This window comes from Coregonus clupeaformis, chromosome 23 (genome assembly GCF_020615455.1).
Source record: "Coregonus clupeaformis isolate EN_2021a chromosome 23, ASM2061545v1, whole genome shotgun sequence".
Taxonomy (NCBI): Eukaryota; Metazoa; Chordata; class Actinopteri; order Salmoniformes; family Salmonidae; genus Coregonus; species Coregonus clupeaformis.
The window spans coordinates 23463762-23481378 of record NC_059214.1 but is presented as its reverse complement, the minus strand read 5'-3'; the positions used below and the strand labels follow the sequence as shown (position 1 = coordinate 23481378).

The window sequence follows — 17617 nt, the reverse complement described above, 5'->3', positions numbered from 1 at the left end:
CTCAGGTAGTAAGGAAAACACAGATGGCAATTTTCAGATCAATGTTGATATTTTTAACTCTCCTTGCCTATTGAATTGAGCTAACGCTCAAAAAGGTACGATCAACTTCCTTCGTAACCTCAATCACTTTATTTAAAACAGTGTGATATCTCATCTCAATAGTATTCGTGTGGACACATTTTAAGTTGTAAAGTGTGAATATTAAAATGAGGAGGTAAAGGTGCACTGACATTGACGGGAGGGGTGGGTAAAACTCCTCTCTCGTTCTTTCTGTTTTTACCATAATAACACTGTCTCTGTGACTCATAAATATAGTGCCACAGTAACTGTTTTTCTGACTTGGCATTTGCACAAACATGCATGAGTTACTCAGGCCTCCCTTAACCTCTTAAATGTAACTTAATGTAATCGAAAATGTAATCTACCCTTAAAGCACAGTAGATAACTACCTCAGGGGTGTCCCAAAGACAGAGCAGAGCTTTCCTCTGACCTGGATCAATGCTGGCTACAACTCAGTCATAACTCTTTAGCCATGGTATGAATCTTAATCAGGGGGTGGAATGAGTGGGCAGATTAAATCAATGTCCAGGGCCAAAGCTCTTTAGGAATTTTTTAATTTTTAACTTTTCCTATGCATGGCTATTGCCTAACCTTATGCAGTAGTTCTGTGAAATTGATTCACTTATAAAGCAGCTGGACATTTTGCCATCATGAGGACCTCTTGACCCTTCCCGAAATGACTAATATTCACTGATGTCTATGTTATTTTAGTTCTTTAAGATGGAGCATTTGCTCTAAGTATCAGGCCTGTAAACGTATGGCAGCAGGAGCCATGGGAGGTATACCAGATGGCAGTGCACATATGCTTTGGGTCTATTTGGCCAGGTACACTGATGAATACTTCTGAGAGTTGGCCTACCTTTTCTGGCATGGAAATGTAATTTGAAAACCTTTAATTCACAAAGCTGGTTAATCCCAGTTCGGTGAAAAAGTGGAGTAACTTTTTCTACAGTGGTGGTGGTCCTAATGTTTTGTATGTCAATTGAAATAGGTCCCTGTCAGTGTAGGTTGTGAATGTGAAATATTGTGACAACAGTTTTTATATTACACAGTGGCTTGCAATGACTTGATTTAGCTGTAAAATGTTCTGTCCTTTTTTACTGATTGTTTTAAAACATTTACACAAGGGTGTTCATGTAGATCACAGGATGATTAGCAAGACTAATAGCTATTGGAGGTCAGATGCTTCGAACATGACAGACTTGCCTCTGAACGCTAAAATCATAGCACAATTAGAATCAGTCCATGAGTAAATGAATATCTAAGTGGCAGTAAGAAGCTTCCTTTCTACATGGCATTGAGTATGCAAATCAAAGTAAAGACAAGCACACCTTAGTGTGTGGAATATGAATGTCTTCCTGTATTAGGCCCAGGGAAAGGCTTCATCAGCACAGATAATGGGAGAGGTGATCTGACTGACACTCTGCTTGATTACAGACACTGGAGTGACAGGAAGTAATTGCGACTCACGAAGGCTGATCATATAGCTGTTGATAAAACACTGAATGCATTCATAAGCCTCATTACCTCGCAACCGCATTTGCACATTTTCAGTATTACAATGAGATATCTGTATGCCCCCTCACATCTTTAGTTTGTGCCTTTGAAGAAACGTAGCAAGTATAGCCTATTGCCCACACACACACAATTCCAGTCTGTGAACACTATTGTTCATAATCTGTCTCACTCTCACCAGTATGCGAATCACTGCAATAACAGAAACAATTATAAATAATAATAATTCACTTATATGACAATGTGAGGAGTAGCATATGCTTGCATGCATGTGTAAAATGTGCTGTGTCTGGGGGAGGCAAGAAGGAATAGAGTCCTAGTTCTGCACCCTGACAACTCTGATAGCCGAGAGGACAGGGATGAGGCTGGGGATGGGCTGGTGCTGCCGCAAGGTTGCGTTGGGACACCCTCACAGCCCTCTTAATACTAGATGACTCGCCAGAGGCCCACTTTGATACCAGGATATTAGCAGGAAATAATGTCCCCCTCAGCCATTACAGCCAAGATCCAGGTGACAGTACACTCAGCACCACGTTAGGCAAAACTATTGTATGACTCTGTTCAGGGCCAGAGCCAAGGTATTTCTGTGAGCTCGATACTCAGTTTCTGTAGAAAAATCATATCAAGCCTGAACTGTGCGATGTAGTAGGGAGAGGTAGTTTCAAACAGGTCAATATTCTACATCAGGGATGGGCAACTTTGATGGGGGTGGAGGCCACAAAAAATCTGAACTTGTCATGATGGGCCGCAGTTGCTTGCAGGTAACAAAATCAATGGGGCCCCCCCCCAGCAGATAATTTAGCCAAGTTTAGATAGCTAGCCACAAAACTAACTTAGCATTCTAAAAACATTTTGCTGACATGGGCTAATTGACTGACTATCAGTGACTTACATAACAAGAGAAAAACTGCTGATGCGCAACCAAATGTTGTAATTGCACCTTGTGTATTCTACTATTCTAAGTCGCAACAGTAAGTTGAGACCCCGAACTGAGTTCCTAAAAAATATAATAAATTAATAAAAACAATTTTTGGGGGGAATTCATGCGGACCGCGGGCCACCAGTTGCCCATCCCTGTTCTACATAGTTTAGTGCAGAAAACTTGGTAATTAACTACAATGACCATAATCCATTGCGCACCAGCTTGTCCAGTCTGTGTGGAGCACACACAGAGACCTCATTGACGGAGAAAATAGAGAACGGATAGAAAGCAGTTGCTGATTGATAGTTGGTATTCAGCAGTCATAAAAGTATGCCTTATTTACTTTGAAGAACTACTAAAATAGTGCTTTTGTCAGACAGCATAGGCAGCAGCTCTATAGAGATGAGATGATGACTTGGAATACAATTTTAAAAGTCATCAAATAAAACAAATATTTTATTAAAGTAAAGTAATGTGAATAAATGATGGTTAATAAGTGATAAGCAGTAATGGGCAGTCACTATCATTATGGGACTTTTATTAATTGTTTTATTCTGAGTTGTTACAGCATTCAACCCACATAATGCATAGTGCATTTAATGTAAAAAAAAAAAAAATCTAAACCGTGATACATTTTTAAATAATCGAACCGAAACCGAACCGACCTCAAAAAGCACTAAAGCTATTCAAAGAGTATGCTGTGTGAACCACTCTCTTTCTTCTCTGCCTAATGGGGAAAATGTATTCCATTGTGTACCAACAAAAATATATCTGTGTGTCCACTGTGCTGTTTTAACCTTGGACACAAAGGATATACAGGCTACCTTGGTTGAGTGAAGAGGTTCCTTGAAAGCCCCTTATGGGATGTTGATGTATGAGAGACTCATTTTAAGGAATGTTTTACTCTGATGAGACTGCGGGAACACTGCACGGTCTAAGTGTCAGTGCGGAGGAGCTCTTTGTGGGTGACACATCTGATGGAGAGCTGCACTCAGACCTGTGGCCAGTGGGATCTCCCTGACTCCCTCTATCCTTTGGCCCATTAAAGTGTCCATTAAACCACTGGCTCTCAAACTTTTCCTTTATACACAGGCAGTGACCTACCTAAAGCTTTTGAGTTGTCTTTTGACCTGCAAAGTAAACAAACCTGTGTTTAAGGTGTAGTAAACAGTCATAAGCTGTGATAAAAAAAGGAGTTAGCTGCGTACAAACTGTGTGTGGGTTCCAACCTCCTGCCCTCACATACCTCCTGCCCTCACCCCACCTCCTGCCCTCACTGGAGGGTGTTAATTATCTTCTTAATGGCTGAGGTCAGCTCAGCTTCTGCCAGATGAAGCTGAACTAATTCTCAAAGTTTGGTTAGCCTGCAGGTGTCTGAGTAAATTACATCTCAATTCTATTTGGGTAGTGAGCGAGAGAGAGGAAACTTCGGAAATGAGGTCATTTTTAGAGGGCTGGTTGAGGGACATGGTTGGTTGCTTTTAGGTTTTTAACATAACATGCTTTTAGGTTTTTAACAAAACATGAAGCCTACATCATCAACACACTTAACATAGCAACTTTTTTATGTCAAGAATCATTGGTTAGTCATATCGTGATCAGATTATTTATCCACATCATTGGTCTTCAAAGTGTTATTGCATTTGGGCTACTGTGAAATGGAGAGAGAGCTGAATCAGCATCCATGGCCCCATCATCATTGGGAAAATGGAATGATGATGTAGATCATTAACTTTTAATTCAGATCAGTGTTTCAAGGATGTTATCAATTGCAATGAGATTTCCTTCTGAATGGTAGGCTATATCATAAATCGTATGGTAGAAAACAGAAGCAAGAAAGACATGCAAGGTGTTGATTAATACATTATGATCCAAGGACAACTTCTAAATAATATGAACTGATCACTCATTGTTCAACAAATGTAAATCCTACACCCATATTGTGTCTCATGATTCCTTCATTTACTGTAAATGTTTGGCAAAAAACACCATTAATGTTTTTGAACGCTCTCCCAGTAGGAGAGAGGGATCATAAACAGCAGAGAAACACATGTCTTTGTCCTCAAGTGGTAAATGGAGCCTGGCATGAATTTAATCTGTGGGCTGCTGGCAATTTTAATTTCATTTTGTTTGTGTGCTAGCAACATAGGGAGCTGGCGGAAAGTTGGGAGAACGGAATGATTGCATGGGGAGAGGTAACAACTCTTGACACACATTTCTATCTGTGTGTGTCTGTGTGTGTATGGGTGTGTCTGTGTGTGTATGGGTGTTTGAGGAAATGGTGTTTACCACTGTCTCATCCAACCAGATTTATGATTACTGTTATAGGCTATTTCTGGCATATTGGTGTGATGTTTTCAATGCCTTTACTTTGTGACACTAGCTAGCGCTGATATCTGATCCAAATACTGCATGTATTAATGCTTTGGATTGATGGATGCAGCAGCATGTTTTCATGCCTGACTTCACCCCCTTTTTAATGGTCGGTATTGAAAATACAGTAACATGTAGAGGCAACAAAAACTCACACTAGAGTAATCAACACTTCTAGATATCTGATGGTTGTATTATTATTCACTTTCATAGCTATCTGTTAGAGCCAAAAAAAACAACAACAACCAATGTCATTCTCTTACTGGTAGACCTGAAAATATCTGTCAGTTGTACAACAATGGGCTCTTTAATTAAATTCAGTAATGGTTGCATGCAGAGATTGGTTCAAAGTGAGACCACAGTGTATTAAAAAGCTGTTACTAGAATTGATCCAATCATTTTAAGCAGCTAACCCCTAGGTTGTGTGAGAGATTTTGATTTAGGCTATTTCCATGTTAAAATGTTATGAGAAGTTTTTCTCCATTGTTTTTTATGGTAGGCCACTCTGGTAGGCCTACATTATGATCATATAGCCACAGTAGCCTACTTGGCCACTTTTAAAACGGTAACTTAAAGCGGGTACAGTGTTCAAAGTAAACGCGCGCCGGAAGTTGCACAGAATTTTCATAACATTCAAGTTTGCAGACATGAAATTTGCTCAGTGCCTAAAATAATTTGAGGGAACATTGCATGGGGGTCATGATGAATCTGTATGACTGAATACCATCTCTGTTGTTTGCAGGTGACCATCTCCGGGTATGTCCCCAGGGCAATACCTGTTGCAGCTCAGAAATGGAGGACAAGTTTGGCCAACAAAGCAAGCTGGAGTTAGAGAACATGGTTGATGAAACAAGTAATGAACTACGAAGCACCTTCGTCTCCAGACATAAAAAGTTTGATGGTAAGAGACGCTGTCTTTCAATTATTTGTTTCGATGTCTCACAAGTGGGATTCAACAGAATCTCTACGTAGCTTGAAGAACCAATCATACATGTTTGTCGGAGACAGACAGACAGGTCGAGTGGCGAATGAGGGAGCCCCTCCCCTCACACTAAAGAGCCACTCGCCCGCCCTCTGATCATTCTCACCTCTCTTTGTCACAGAAGAGTTTTGCCTAGCTTTCTTTAGCACAACTTGATCTGTTTTCCTATTTAACTGTTCACAGGTGTGCCATTAAGGTTATGCCGCCGAGCACAGGTTTTTCGAGAAGGGTGTAATTGTGGCCCACAATTCGGGGCGTTCCTGCATGTGGGCATTACTCTTTTTGCTTCTATTGGTAAATTTTTAAGCTAGGACTGGTGGGAGGCGGGGGCGCTCCATAACGTTGGATGCCAACTGCTGATAAACCCCACAGAAGAAGAAGAACAGGTGGAGGCAACAACGGTAGTTAGTTAGCTAGGACACCGGTAGACAGTGTCCTTCGCCCCCGCCTGTCTGGCACAGTTTTCCCACAGTTCTGTTAACGACGGCGAGGGCAGGTGTTCGGCAGGCGGGAGTGAAGGCATACATGCAGGAACCAATGGGATGCTCGAGGGAGGGCGTTCATGTAGTTGCAGGAATGCCCACATGCAGGAACGCCCCGAATTGCGTGTCACAATCACACATTATTGGGTTTTTCAGCTCTCGTTTTTTGTGTAGGGTGACTTTACCGAAAGGAACGTTTTCGTTTCAGGTAAGAATTAGCTTCACTGCTTTTCTTCCTTCATCTCCTTTTGTAGCTAGATCACACGGTTAGCTATTGAGACTTGGCTAGCTTAGCTGCAAGGCTTAGCTTACCTGGCTAGCTCGCCACAAGGCTAGCTATCCTACCGACTAACTTTTCTACCTGAAAGGGTAGAATTGCTAGCTCGCTCTCTCATTTAGCTCAACCCACTACCGACCGTCCTAGAGTCACTGCTTATCGGTCGAGAGCCTACTTGGTAAGCCCAGAGACTTGGTAAGCCCACACTGCAAGGCACAAGCTCACTTGGCTAGCTCGTTGGAAAGGAAGCTATCCACATAAGCATTGCTTGCTAGCTCAGAACGACTTCCCTACCTGCACACTGCTTGCTGTAAGAACCTAGCTAACTCCTACACTAGCCCACCATGGCTATATATTTTATACACAATGCCCGCCCCAGCTAGCCATTAGCTGAAAAGCACCTAATAAGCTAGCTCACGCCTGTCAAGTCTAATTCGCAGCAGGCACTACCAGGCTAGCAGGCCTTTTTCCATGAATTAAGAGCAAAGGAAGGGTAACAGCGGCTTGACCACGGCCCAACCTGAATCCCCGGATCAACGAATTATAGCCACTGCTACCCCGCCTGAGGCAGGCACACAAACACCCTCGCTCTTGCGCTGGCGGCTCGACGATGCTGGGATGCCGGCTGCTACTGGCTCTCCCACCTATGGTGGTATTGCCAGCTTGTTCTCTCATTTAGTACATTTAACTTTCAATCGTTTCATTGGCTAAAGTGATCAGATACACCTCACCGTGCAACGGTCAAAAGAGATTCTCTAGACCGAAGAAGCAATGGTACTGGTGCGGATCTCTTTGGCTAAAGAGGTGCTAGCTATAGCTAGGCTATTACCCCACTGGGTGAACACTAGATAACTAACACAAGAGCCTTGCGGCTAAGCGTAGACTAGCTCACGCATAACCCGGTTGCCAATACTTTTCTCCCAGATTTATAATGAGCCCCCATACTCCATGGGAAACTAACATGCTCAGGCAGCTCTCTAACGAGTCCTGCGAGTTTTATAAGGTTTTTACCAAGTACCAAGGCCATGCTAACTTAAGCTATGCCACTAGCCATCATGGCTAGCTCTAAATAACACCACATAGCTGTTGTTAGCTTAGTTCCCGTTTTCTAGTTCGCCTAGCATTAACTTGCTTTGTGCTTACTAACTGAACCGGTCCCACTACGCTGTGATCCGGTCCACGAGATGGCCTGTAACAGGCTAGCTAACGCAGCAAGGCTGGCTGTACCGCTGCTAACCTATGCTGGGCAAAACATTCAGCAGCCTACCTCAGTTAGCTCACCGCTAGCTTAGCTCTCTTGAGTCTTGCATGGTTTGCATAATACTCATTTTTGTACTTACAGACTTTACCGGCTCCACCTGCTAGGTTATCCGGTCAAGAGACTCAAAAAACAGGTCAGCTCCCGTGACATGGCTACCCTTGCCACCACCTGCCCAGCAGACCCAGATATCGTGGCAACCTGGTGTCCACTCTCCCTCTCTACAAGCCAAGGCTCTGCATCGGGGAGATGGGCAGTTCGCTATCGCCAGTGCTACTGAGCGACCAAAGACACAGCAGGCAGCAAACCCACAGTCCAAGTTTTAGTACGGAGTCAGACAGTGGGGAAGCGGCCCTTCGCTTCAGCCGCATCAAGGTCCCGTCCAGTTGATTTTCCTGTAGGAAAGAAGAGTAGCCAACAGAGAGGGGTAGCCAATAGTTCACCCTGTGTTCTAGTCTGCCACCTTTCGGGTGGAGCACACACCACAATGGGGGAGAGGCACATCTGTGCTCCTAGAACCCATTCCTTTGTGCAGCGGCCCATTCTCATGAGTTTGCTCTCAAGGAAGACGGAGGAAGCACACTCTACCCCTGAGTGCCCTCCGTGCCACAGCTCTCCCCTCAGCTCTTTCTCAAGCAGCTGAGGCAGGAAGACAAACTGTCAGTCGCCACCTAGCACTGTCCCAATATCTCAGTGTTTTTAACACTGCCCTTTTCAATGAATACAAAGAAGGGGTGACTCGCTCTAATGCTACCAGAGGGTGCTCCGGGACCACTGGTGAGCGAGAGTCATCCAACCTGTGGGCTACTCGCCGCAAGAGCAGGGAACTGCCGCACACGCACAGTCCAGCCCTGGGTCTTGTCCACAGTTACAAAGGGGTACAGACTGCAGTTTTCTCTAAGACCACCATTTCTCAACTGAGTTTTGGAATCAATAGCGACTGGCGACTCGACACAGATACCAAAGCAGGAAATCTCCTCTCTATTAAGCAAAGGGGACGGCCAGCGTAATACCAGCGGCAGAGAGCCATCTAGGCTTCTACTCCCGGTACTTCCTGGTTCCCAAAAGAAAGATGCGCCCATTTCTGGACCTACTGGTCCTCTACAGCTATCTGAGAAAGTTCACTTTCTGTATGCTTACAATTAATGTGCTGTCTCGCTCTATTAATCTAGGTGACTGGTTCACATCAGTCGACCTGCAGGATGCTTATTTTCAAATAAGCTGCCAGCACACAGGAGGTTTCTAAGGCTTGATTGTCAGGGCACAGCCTATGAATACCTTGCTGTCCTATTCGGGCTAGCGCTAGCTCCCTGAATATTCAGCAAATGTGTAGAGGCAGCTCTCACACCCCTGAGCTGAGAAACACACCTACATAGACGATTACCTGCTTTGCTCGCCATCCCTGCAGCAAGCGGTACGAGACACGGCTTCTGGAAACTACATCTCCGAGCTGGGGTTCAAAATCAATCATATAAAGAGCTGTTGTGTGCCAACACAGAGAATACAGTCGAGGTCAAAACATTTGAGAATTACACAAGTATTGGTCTTCACAGAGTTCGCTGCTTCAGTGTTATGAGATATTTTTGTCAGATGTTACTATGGTATACTGAAGTATAATTACAAGCATTCCATAAGTGTCAAAGGCTTTTATTGACAATTACATTAAGTTTATGCAAAGAGTCAATATTTGCAGTGTTGACCCTTCTTTTTCAAGACCTATGCAATCCGCCCTGGCATGCTGTCAATTAATTTCTGGGCCACATCCTGACTGATGGCAGCCCATTCTTGCATAATCAATGCTTGGAGTTTGTCAGAATTTGTGGGTTTTTGTTTGTCCACCCGCCTCTTGAGGATCGACCACAAGTTCTCAATGGGATTAAGGTCTGGGGAGTTTCCTGGCCATGGATCCAAAATGTCGATGTTTTGTTCCCCGAGCCACTTAGTTATCACTTTTGCCTTATGGCAAGGTGCTCCATCATGCTGGAAAAGTCATTCACCAAACTGTTCTTGGATGGTTGGGAGAAGTTGCTCTCGGAGGATGTGTTGGTACCATTCTTTATTCATGGCTGTGTTCTTAGGCAAAAATGTGAGTGAGCCCACTCCCTTGGCTGAGAAGCAAACCCACACATGAATGGTCTCAGGATGCTTTACTGTTGGCATGACACAGGACTGATGGTAGCGCTCACCTTGTCTTCTCCGGACAAGGTGTTTTCTGGATGCTGCAAACAATCGGAAAGGGGATTAATCTGAGAAAATGACTTTACCGCAGTCCTCAGCAGTCCAATCCCTGTACCTTTTGCAGAATATCAGTCTGTCCCTGATGTTTTTCCTGGAGAGAAGTGGCTTCTTTGCTGCCCTTCTTGACACCAGGCCATCCTCCAAAAGTCTTCGCCTCACTGTGCGTTCAGATGCACTCACACCTGCCTGCTGCCATTCCTGAGCAAGCTCTGCACTGGTGGTGCCCCGATCCCGCAGCTGAATCAACTTTAGGAGACGGTCCTGGCGCTTGCTGGACTTTCTTGGGCGCCCTGACGCCTTCTTCACAACAATTGAACCTCTCTCCTTGAAGTTCTTGATGATCCGATAATTGGTTGATTTAGGTGCAATCTTACTAGCAGCAATATCCTTGCGTGTGAAGCCCTTTTTGTGCAAAGCAAGGATGACGGCACGTGTTTCCTTGCAGGTAACCATGGTTAACAGAGGAAGAACAATGATTTCAAGCACCACCCTCCTTTTAAAGCTTCCAGTCTGTTATTCTAACTCAATCAGCATGAGAAGAGTGATCTCCAGCCTTGTCCTCGTCAACACTCTCACCTGTGTTAACGAGAGAATCACTGACATGATGTCAGCTGGTCCTTTTGTGGCAGGGCTGAAATGCAGTGGAAAAGTTTTTTTGGGATTAAGTTAATTTTCATGGCAAAGAGGGACTTTGCAATTAATTGCAATTCATCTGATCACTCTTCATAACATTCTGGAGTATATGCAAATTGCCATCATCAAAACTGAGGCAGCAGACTTTGTGAAAATTAGTATTTGTGTCATTCTCAAAACGTTTGACCACGACTGTAGAATACCTTGGTGTAATGCTGGATTCTCTCTCTTATCAGGCAACACACTCGGACGACCGCACCACGTCATTCCGACAGTGCCTCTCCCTGTTACACAGGGGGTGCTAGGTCACGCTCAGAATGTGTCTCTAAGTGCTGGGGTTGATTGCGCCCACAATCTCAAGAGTACCTCTTGGCCTACTGAGGATGAGAGACTTCCAACGTTGGAGTACACATCCTGGTAATCCGTCTGGCCCTGCAGCCTTGTGAATGTTGACCTGCTTAAAAGTCTTACTCACATTGGCTACGGAGAGCGTGATCACATAGTCATCCGGAACAGCTGGTGCTCTCATGCATGCTTCAGTGTTGCTTGCCTCGAAGCGAGCATAGAAGTGGCTTAGCTCGTCTGGAAGTCTTGTGTCACTGGACAGGATTATTCTGTGGAGCAGAGCACACCTACTTTCACTACGCGTGACTCATGTCCCAAGCGTACTAAATGTAGGAGCGGACTTAGTGTCCACAGGGAATCCCCATCACGGGGAATGGAGACTCCATCCCCAAGTGGTGAATCAGTTCTCCTCTAAGCCTCATACTCCCCACTAGTCCAAGTGCGGGAAGTCCCTCAATGGCCAGGCAGGCTCTGGTTAGCAGAGATCATTCTCTTGCGGTACGATGAGCCTTGGCAACTCCCGTTACGCAGGGATCTGCTGACCCAAGCTAACTGAGAGATTTTCCACACTCTCCCGAACACCATCATGGCCCGTGAAAGGTTAAATATGGATGCGACAGGCCTGCCTCTCTGAGTCATTGAGACTATCCAGAGTGCTAGGGCCCCTTCTACACGCTGTATGGAAATAAGTGGTGCATATTTGAGAAGTGGTGTGACCAAAAACTGATCATTCCTTACCAATGCTCTGTATCCAAGGTTTTTTGTTTTCTGCAGGACCTTTTGGACAGAGGGAAGGCTTTCTCCACTGTTAGGTTCTATCTAGCCACTATCTTGGCCTGTCATATAGGCTTTGACAAGAACACGGTGGGAAAACACCCCTGAAAAAAAATCCCTTGTTATGTTGTTTCATGAAGGGGGTACGTCGCTTACGTCCAGTTCCCAAGCCTTTAGTCCCATCATGGGATTTGTCTATTGTGCTTGAGGCTATTTCACAGCAGTCTATTGAGCTGCTGGAAAGCGTGGAGATTAAATATAGTGCCTTGCAAAAGTATTCATTCCCCTTGGTGTTTTTCCTATTTTGTTGCATTACAACCTGTAATTTAAATGGATTTTTATTTGGATTTCATGTAATAGACATACACAAAATAGTCCAAATTGGTGAAGTGAAATGAAAAAAATAACTTGTTTCAAAAAATTCAAATAAATATATAATGGAAAAGTGGTGCGTGCATATGTATTCACCCCATTTGCTATGAAGCCCTTAAATAAGATCTGGTGCAATCAATTACCGTCAGAAGTCACATAATTAGTTAAATAAAGTCCACCTGTGTGCAATCTAAGTGTCACATGATCTGTCACATGATCTCAGTATATATACACCTGTTCTGAAAGACCCCAGAGTCTGCAACACCACAAAGCAAGGGGCACCACCAAGCAAGCGGCACCATGAAGACCAAGGAGCTCTCCAAACAGGTCAGGGACAAAGTTGTGGAGAAGTACAGATCAGGGTTGGGTTATAAAAAAATATCCGAAACTTTGAACATCCCACGGAGCACCATTAAATCCATTATGAAAAAATTGAAAGAATATGGCACCACAACAAACCTGCCAAGAGAGGGCCGCCCACCAAAACTCACGGACCAGGCAAGGAGGGTATGAATCAGAGAGGCAACAGAGTCCAAAGATAACCCTGAAGGAGCTGCAAAGCTCCACAGCGGAGATTGGAGTATCTGTCTATAGGACCACTTTAAGCCGTACACTCCACAGAGCTGGGCTTTACGGAATAGTGGCCAGAAAAAAAGCCATTGCTTAAAGAAAAAAATAAGCAAACACGTTTGGTGTTCGCCAAAAGGCATGAGGGAGACTCCCCAAACATATGGAAGAATGTACTCTGGTCAGATGAGACTAAAATTTAGCATTTTGGCCATCAAGGAAAATGCTATGTCTGGTGCAAACCCAACACCTCTCATCACCCCGAGAACACCATCCCCACAGTGAAGCATGGTGGTGGCAGCATCATGCTGTGGGGATGTTTTTCATCGGCAGGGACTGGGAAACTGGTCAGAATTGAAGGAATGATGGATGGCACTAAATACAGGGAAATTCTTGAGGGAAACCTGTTTCAGTCTTCCAGAGATTTGAGACTGGGACGGAGGTTCACCTTCCCGCAGGACAATGACCCTAAGCATACTGCTAAAGCAACACTCGAGTGGTTTACGGGGAAACATTTAAATATCTTGGATTGGCCTAGTCAAAGCCCAGACCTCAATCCAATTGAGAATCTGTGGTATGACTTAAAGATTGCTGCACACCAGCGGAACCCATCCAACTTGAAGGAGCTGGAGCAGTTTTGCCTTGAAGAATGGGCAAAAATCCCTGTGGCTAGATGTGCCAAGCTAGTTATGCATGCTCAAGTGTTCTGTTTTTTTGTCTTATTTCTTGTTTCTTTCACAATAAAAAATATTTTGCATATTCAAAGTGGTAGGCATGTTGTGTAAATCAAATGATACAAACCCCCAAAAAATCCATTTTAATTCCAGGTTGTAAGGCAACGAAATAGGAAAAAATGCCAAGGGCCGTGAATACTTTCGCAAGCCACTGTATCTTTCCCTTAACACTAGAACCGCTGGGCCTTTCAGCATATAAGTGTCTGCTTGAGAACGTTGTCAGCCGTCCCCATAAGCATATGCATCAGATTCATCTACTGTGTTCTTATCAACTAAATAAATGGCATTAAAAAAAAATATTGATTGATTGAATGTCTTAAAAAGATTTGGTTTATTTTGAATAATTGTATATCGTATATTTTGAAGTAAATAAAATGGATGTAAGGATATGTTTTATACTACAAAGGAAACTGCAACACATAGTCCTCGCCTATTTTCGTTTCTCTTACAATAAAAAAATTGCAGTGTAAATACATTTGATCAATTTCATTTGTAGATTCGATTAGTACTAGGGTATAGTAAGTAATACACTCCAGTTACCCAGTTACAGCTTATTTTGACAAAGTAGAAGCGAAAAAATTAGATTATCAACCAGCAAGACGCGCAAGTCAAATTCTTTGCAGTAAAGGTAGGCCTAAGCAGCAACGTTGGATAAATAGCCTAATACATAAATAATTGTATGCATAAACAACAAGTAGACGACAGTTATAGTAAGTAATACAGTCCAGTTACAGCTTCTTTTGACAAAGTAGAAAGGAAAAAGAGGCGCAGGTCAAATGCACTGTTGTCACCCTTTTCTACCCAAACCGTGCCATCCCTCCCAGACTCCTGTCTCACTGCCCGGTTGGGATCACCTTCTCAGTTGGCCCTGTTCTGTTTTTTTCTGCGGCGAGGCTCAGGAATCGGAGGCGGTGGCTAGAAGTCAGCATTTAAATCGGATGAGGACCCATTGTCATCAGCAAAGTCGATTTCAGGCTCAATATCCGATCCTCCATCCGACTCCAGCTCATCTAAATTCTGCAGCATTTGCAATGCTGTCAGTGCGTCCATTCGTTTGGTTCGGCTTGCTATTGTGAACTACACACGTTGTACGCTGAACTCGGTGTCTGATTTGACTCTCACCGAGGGGAGATTATATACCATTTCCAGCCTTACAATAAAAACATTAATTTTATTTGTAGATTCGATTAGTAATAGCGGTCAAATGATTTCCAGTAAAGGTAAGTACCAACGTTTTATAAATATGTTTGATAAACAGTGCATAAACAATTTTAAAGGACACATTGCATAAATACATATTTGTGAAAATATTGCATAAAAAATATATTAATGAAAGTAAAAAAAAACATAGTCAAAGCTATGTTTTGCATTATTCTACAAAGGCATACTGCAACATGTAGGCCTCGCCTATTTTCGTTTCTCTTACAAGAAAAACATTACATTGTAATATATTTGATACATTATATTTGTAGATTCCATTAGTACTAGAGTTAAAGTAAGTAATACAGTCCAGTTACAGCTTCTTCTGACAAAGTAGAAAGGAAAAAGAGGTGTCTGTTTCCTGGGTGTGAGCTGTTGTGCGCGTGGGGAAGAGGAAGAGCAGGATGCTCTGCTGCCACAATTCTTACACTATTGTTCTAAATTCAATCACCCATCTTCACCCTCCTCATCATTCAGTTCATTCAAATTCAATCATGAAGTCACAATTATCAGTTTCTAGTGGTTTCTATCACCCAGTCATTCATTGACGTCATTCATTCAATGAGGAGAGAAACATACTGTATTAGAGCCTGGGTACCAATGCCTTACACTGCATTTGTCTTTGGCCCTTAAAGGTGCACTATGCAGAAATCACTTCATCATTTCCTGGTTCCTAAAATTCTAATAGTTTGCCTAATTTCAGTTTATGTGAAAAAACAAGCAAGTATAGTGTAGAGAATCATTGTACCATCTAAACCGCTCTGAAATACACTATATATACAAAAGTATGTGGACACCCCTTCAAATTAGTTGATTCGGCTATTTCAGCCACAGCCGTTACTGACAGGTATATAACATCGAGCTGAGAGCCATGCAGTCCCCATAGACAAACATTGGCAGTAGAATGGCCTTACTGAAGAGCTCAGTGACTTTCAACATGGCACCGACATAGGATGCCACCTTTCCAACAAGCCAGTTGGTCAAATTTCTGCCCTGCTAGAGCTGCCCCAGCCAACTGTAAGTGCTGTTATTGTGAAGTGAAAACGTCTAGGAGCAGCCGAAGTGGTAGGCCACACAAGATCATAGAACGGGACCGGCGAGTGCTGAAGCATGTAACGCATAAAAATCGTCTGTCCTCGGTTGCAACACTCACTGCCGAGATCCAAACTGCCTCTGGAAGCAACGTCAGCACAGTAACTGTTTGTCGGGAGCTTCATGAAATGGGTTTTCATGGCCGAGCAGTCGCACACAAGCCTAAGATCACCATGTGCTATTCCAAGCATCGGCTGGAGTGGTGTAAAGCTCGCCGCCATTGGACTCTGGAGCAGTGGAAACGCGTTCTCTGGAGTGATGAATCACACTTCACCATCTGGCAGTCTGACGGACGAATCTGGGTTTGGCGGATGCCAGGAGAACACTACCTGCCCGAATGCATAGTGCCAACTGTAAAGTTTGGTGGAGGAGGAATTATGGTCTGGGGCTGTTTTTCATGGTTCGGGCTAGGCCCCTTAGTTCTAGTGAAGGGAAATCTTAACTCTACAGAATACAATGCCATTCTAGATGATTCATATTGCACTCTACAGCCCTACCTATGGATTGTGCACCAATGAAATTGGGTATCAGCCTACTTGGTGACACCCACAGAACACAACTATGTAGAGTTTACACAAATATTAGCGTCACTGAGTAGGCTGATACTCCATTTCATGGGTGCACAATCCAAAGGTTAGGCTGTACAGTGCAATATAAATGTTCAATACACACAATAGACTGACTGGGAAGGTGATTTCCCACAGTCAAAGTCCTGCAATATGAGCTAAGATGCTAATATTTATGTAAACTCTTGAGAATTGTTTTCTGTGGGTGTCACTAAGTAGGCTGATACCCCATTTCCATAGGTAAGGCTGTACAGTGCATGTAAGTATGCCCAATGCAATTATGCAGTCTAATACATCCACAATGGGATTTCAACAGTTTTTTTCTGTTTATTGTCAAACTAATTAATTATTGTATTTCATTTTAAATTATGTAACAACATTCCAACCTTGTTTAGCATTATATAGTCCAAATATAGCATGATTCCACTATCTGTATCTGTTTGCATCACTTTCAATTATGGACTTTTAATTTGAAGCGAACTGCAAATTCCACTATTGTGGTTAATCGATATCGTGGCTAGCTTCACATAGGTAAGGACAAGCATGTACCAGGGCCACATTCAGCAGGAGGATGGACACAAAGTTGGCCAACGTTCAGATAGAAACGTATTATGTAGAACAGGGGTCTTCAACCTTTTCTTGCCCAGGGACCCCCGCCCAAGCAAACCTGCGGCCCATGTTTTTTTTCCACGTCTTGTCTTTTGTTATTACACTGCTCTTAACTTTTTTTGTACATAATGTCTCCACCATCATTTCCTAGGACCGAAAACAGATTCTGGACTCAGAACAGCGATCACAAATCTCGATTTCAGTTACTGGAGAACAAACTGGATGAGCTCCGTTCGAGACTATCTTATCAATAGGACCTGAAAAACTGTAATATCCTATAATTCATGGCTGAACGAGGACATGTATATACTGTAGTTCTCGCAGGTTTTTCTATGCATCGTCAAGACCGGACGGCAGACTCGGGTACTACGAAGGGAGGAAGGGTGTGTAAGGTAACCTGCCTAAATGACTACCCCCCCTTAGCACTCACATCAATAGCCATGAAATGCTTTGAAAGGCTGGTCATGGCTCACAACAACACAATCATCTCAGACACCCTGGACCCACTCCAATTCGCATACCGCCCCAACAGATTCACAGATGACGCAATCTCTTGCACTCCCCACTTCCTTCACCCATCTGAACAAAAGGAATACCTATGTCAGAATGCTGTTCATT

The 17617-nt window shown here is 43.5% G+C and overlaps 1 protein-coding gene across 1 annotated transcript in view; it reads left to right on the top strand.

Moving 5' to 3' along the window:
- Positions 1–17617, top strand: part of LOC121536737 (glypican-6-like) — a 104458-nt gene that overhangs the window by 12715 nt on the left and 74126 nt on the right. Inside the window, exon 2 of the mRNA XM_041844226.2 lies at positions 5613–5771. Coding sequence (XP_041700160.1) covers positions 5613–5771 — 159 coding nt within the window. The remainder of the gene's footprint in view (positions 1–5612; positions 5772–17617) is intronic.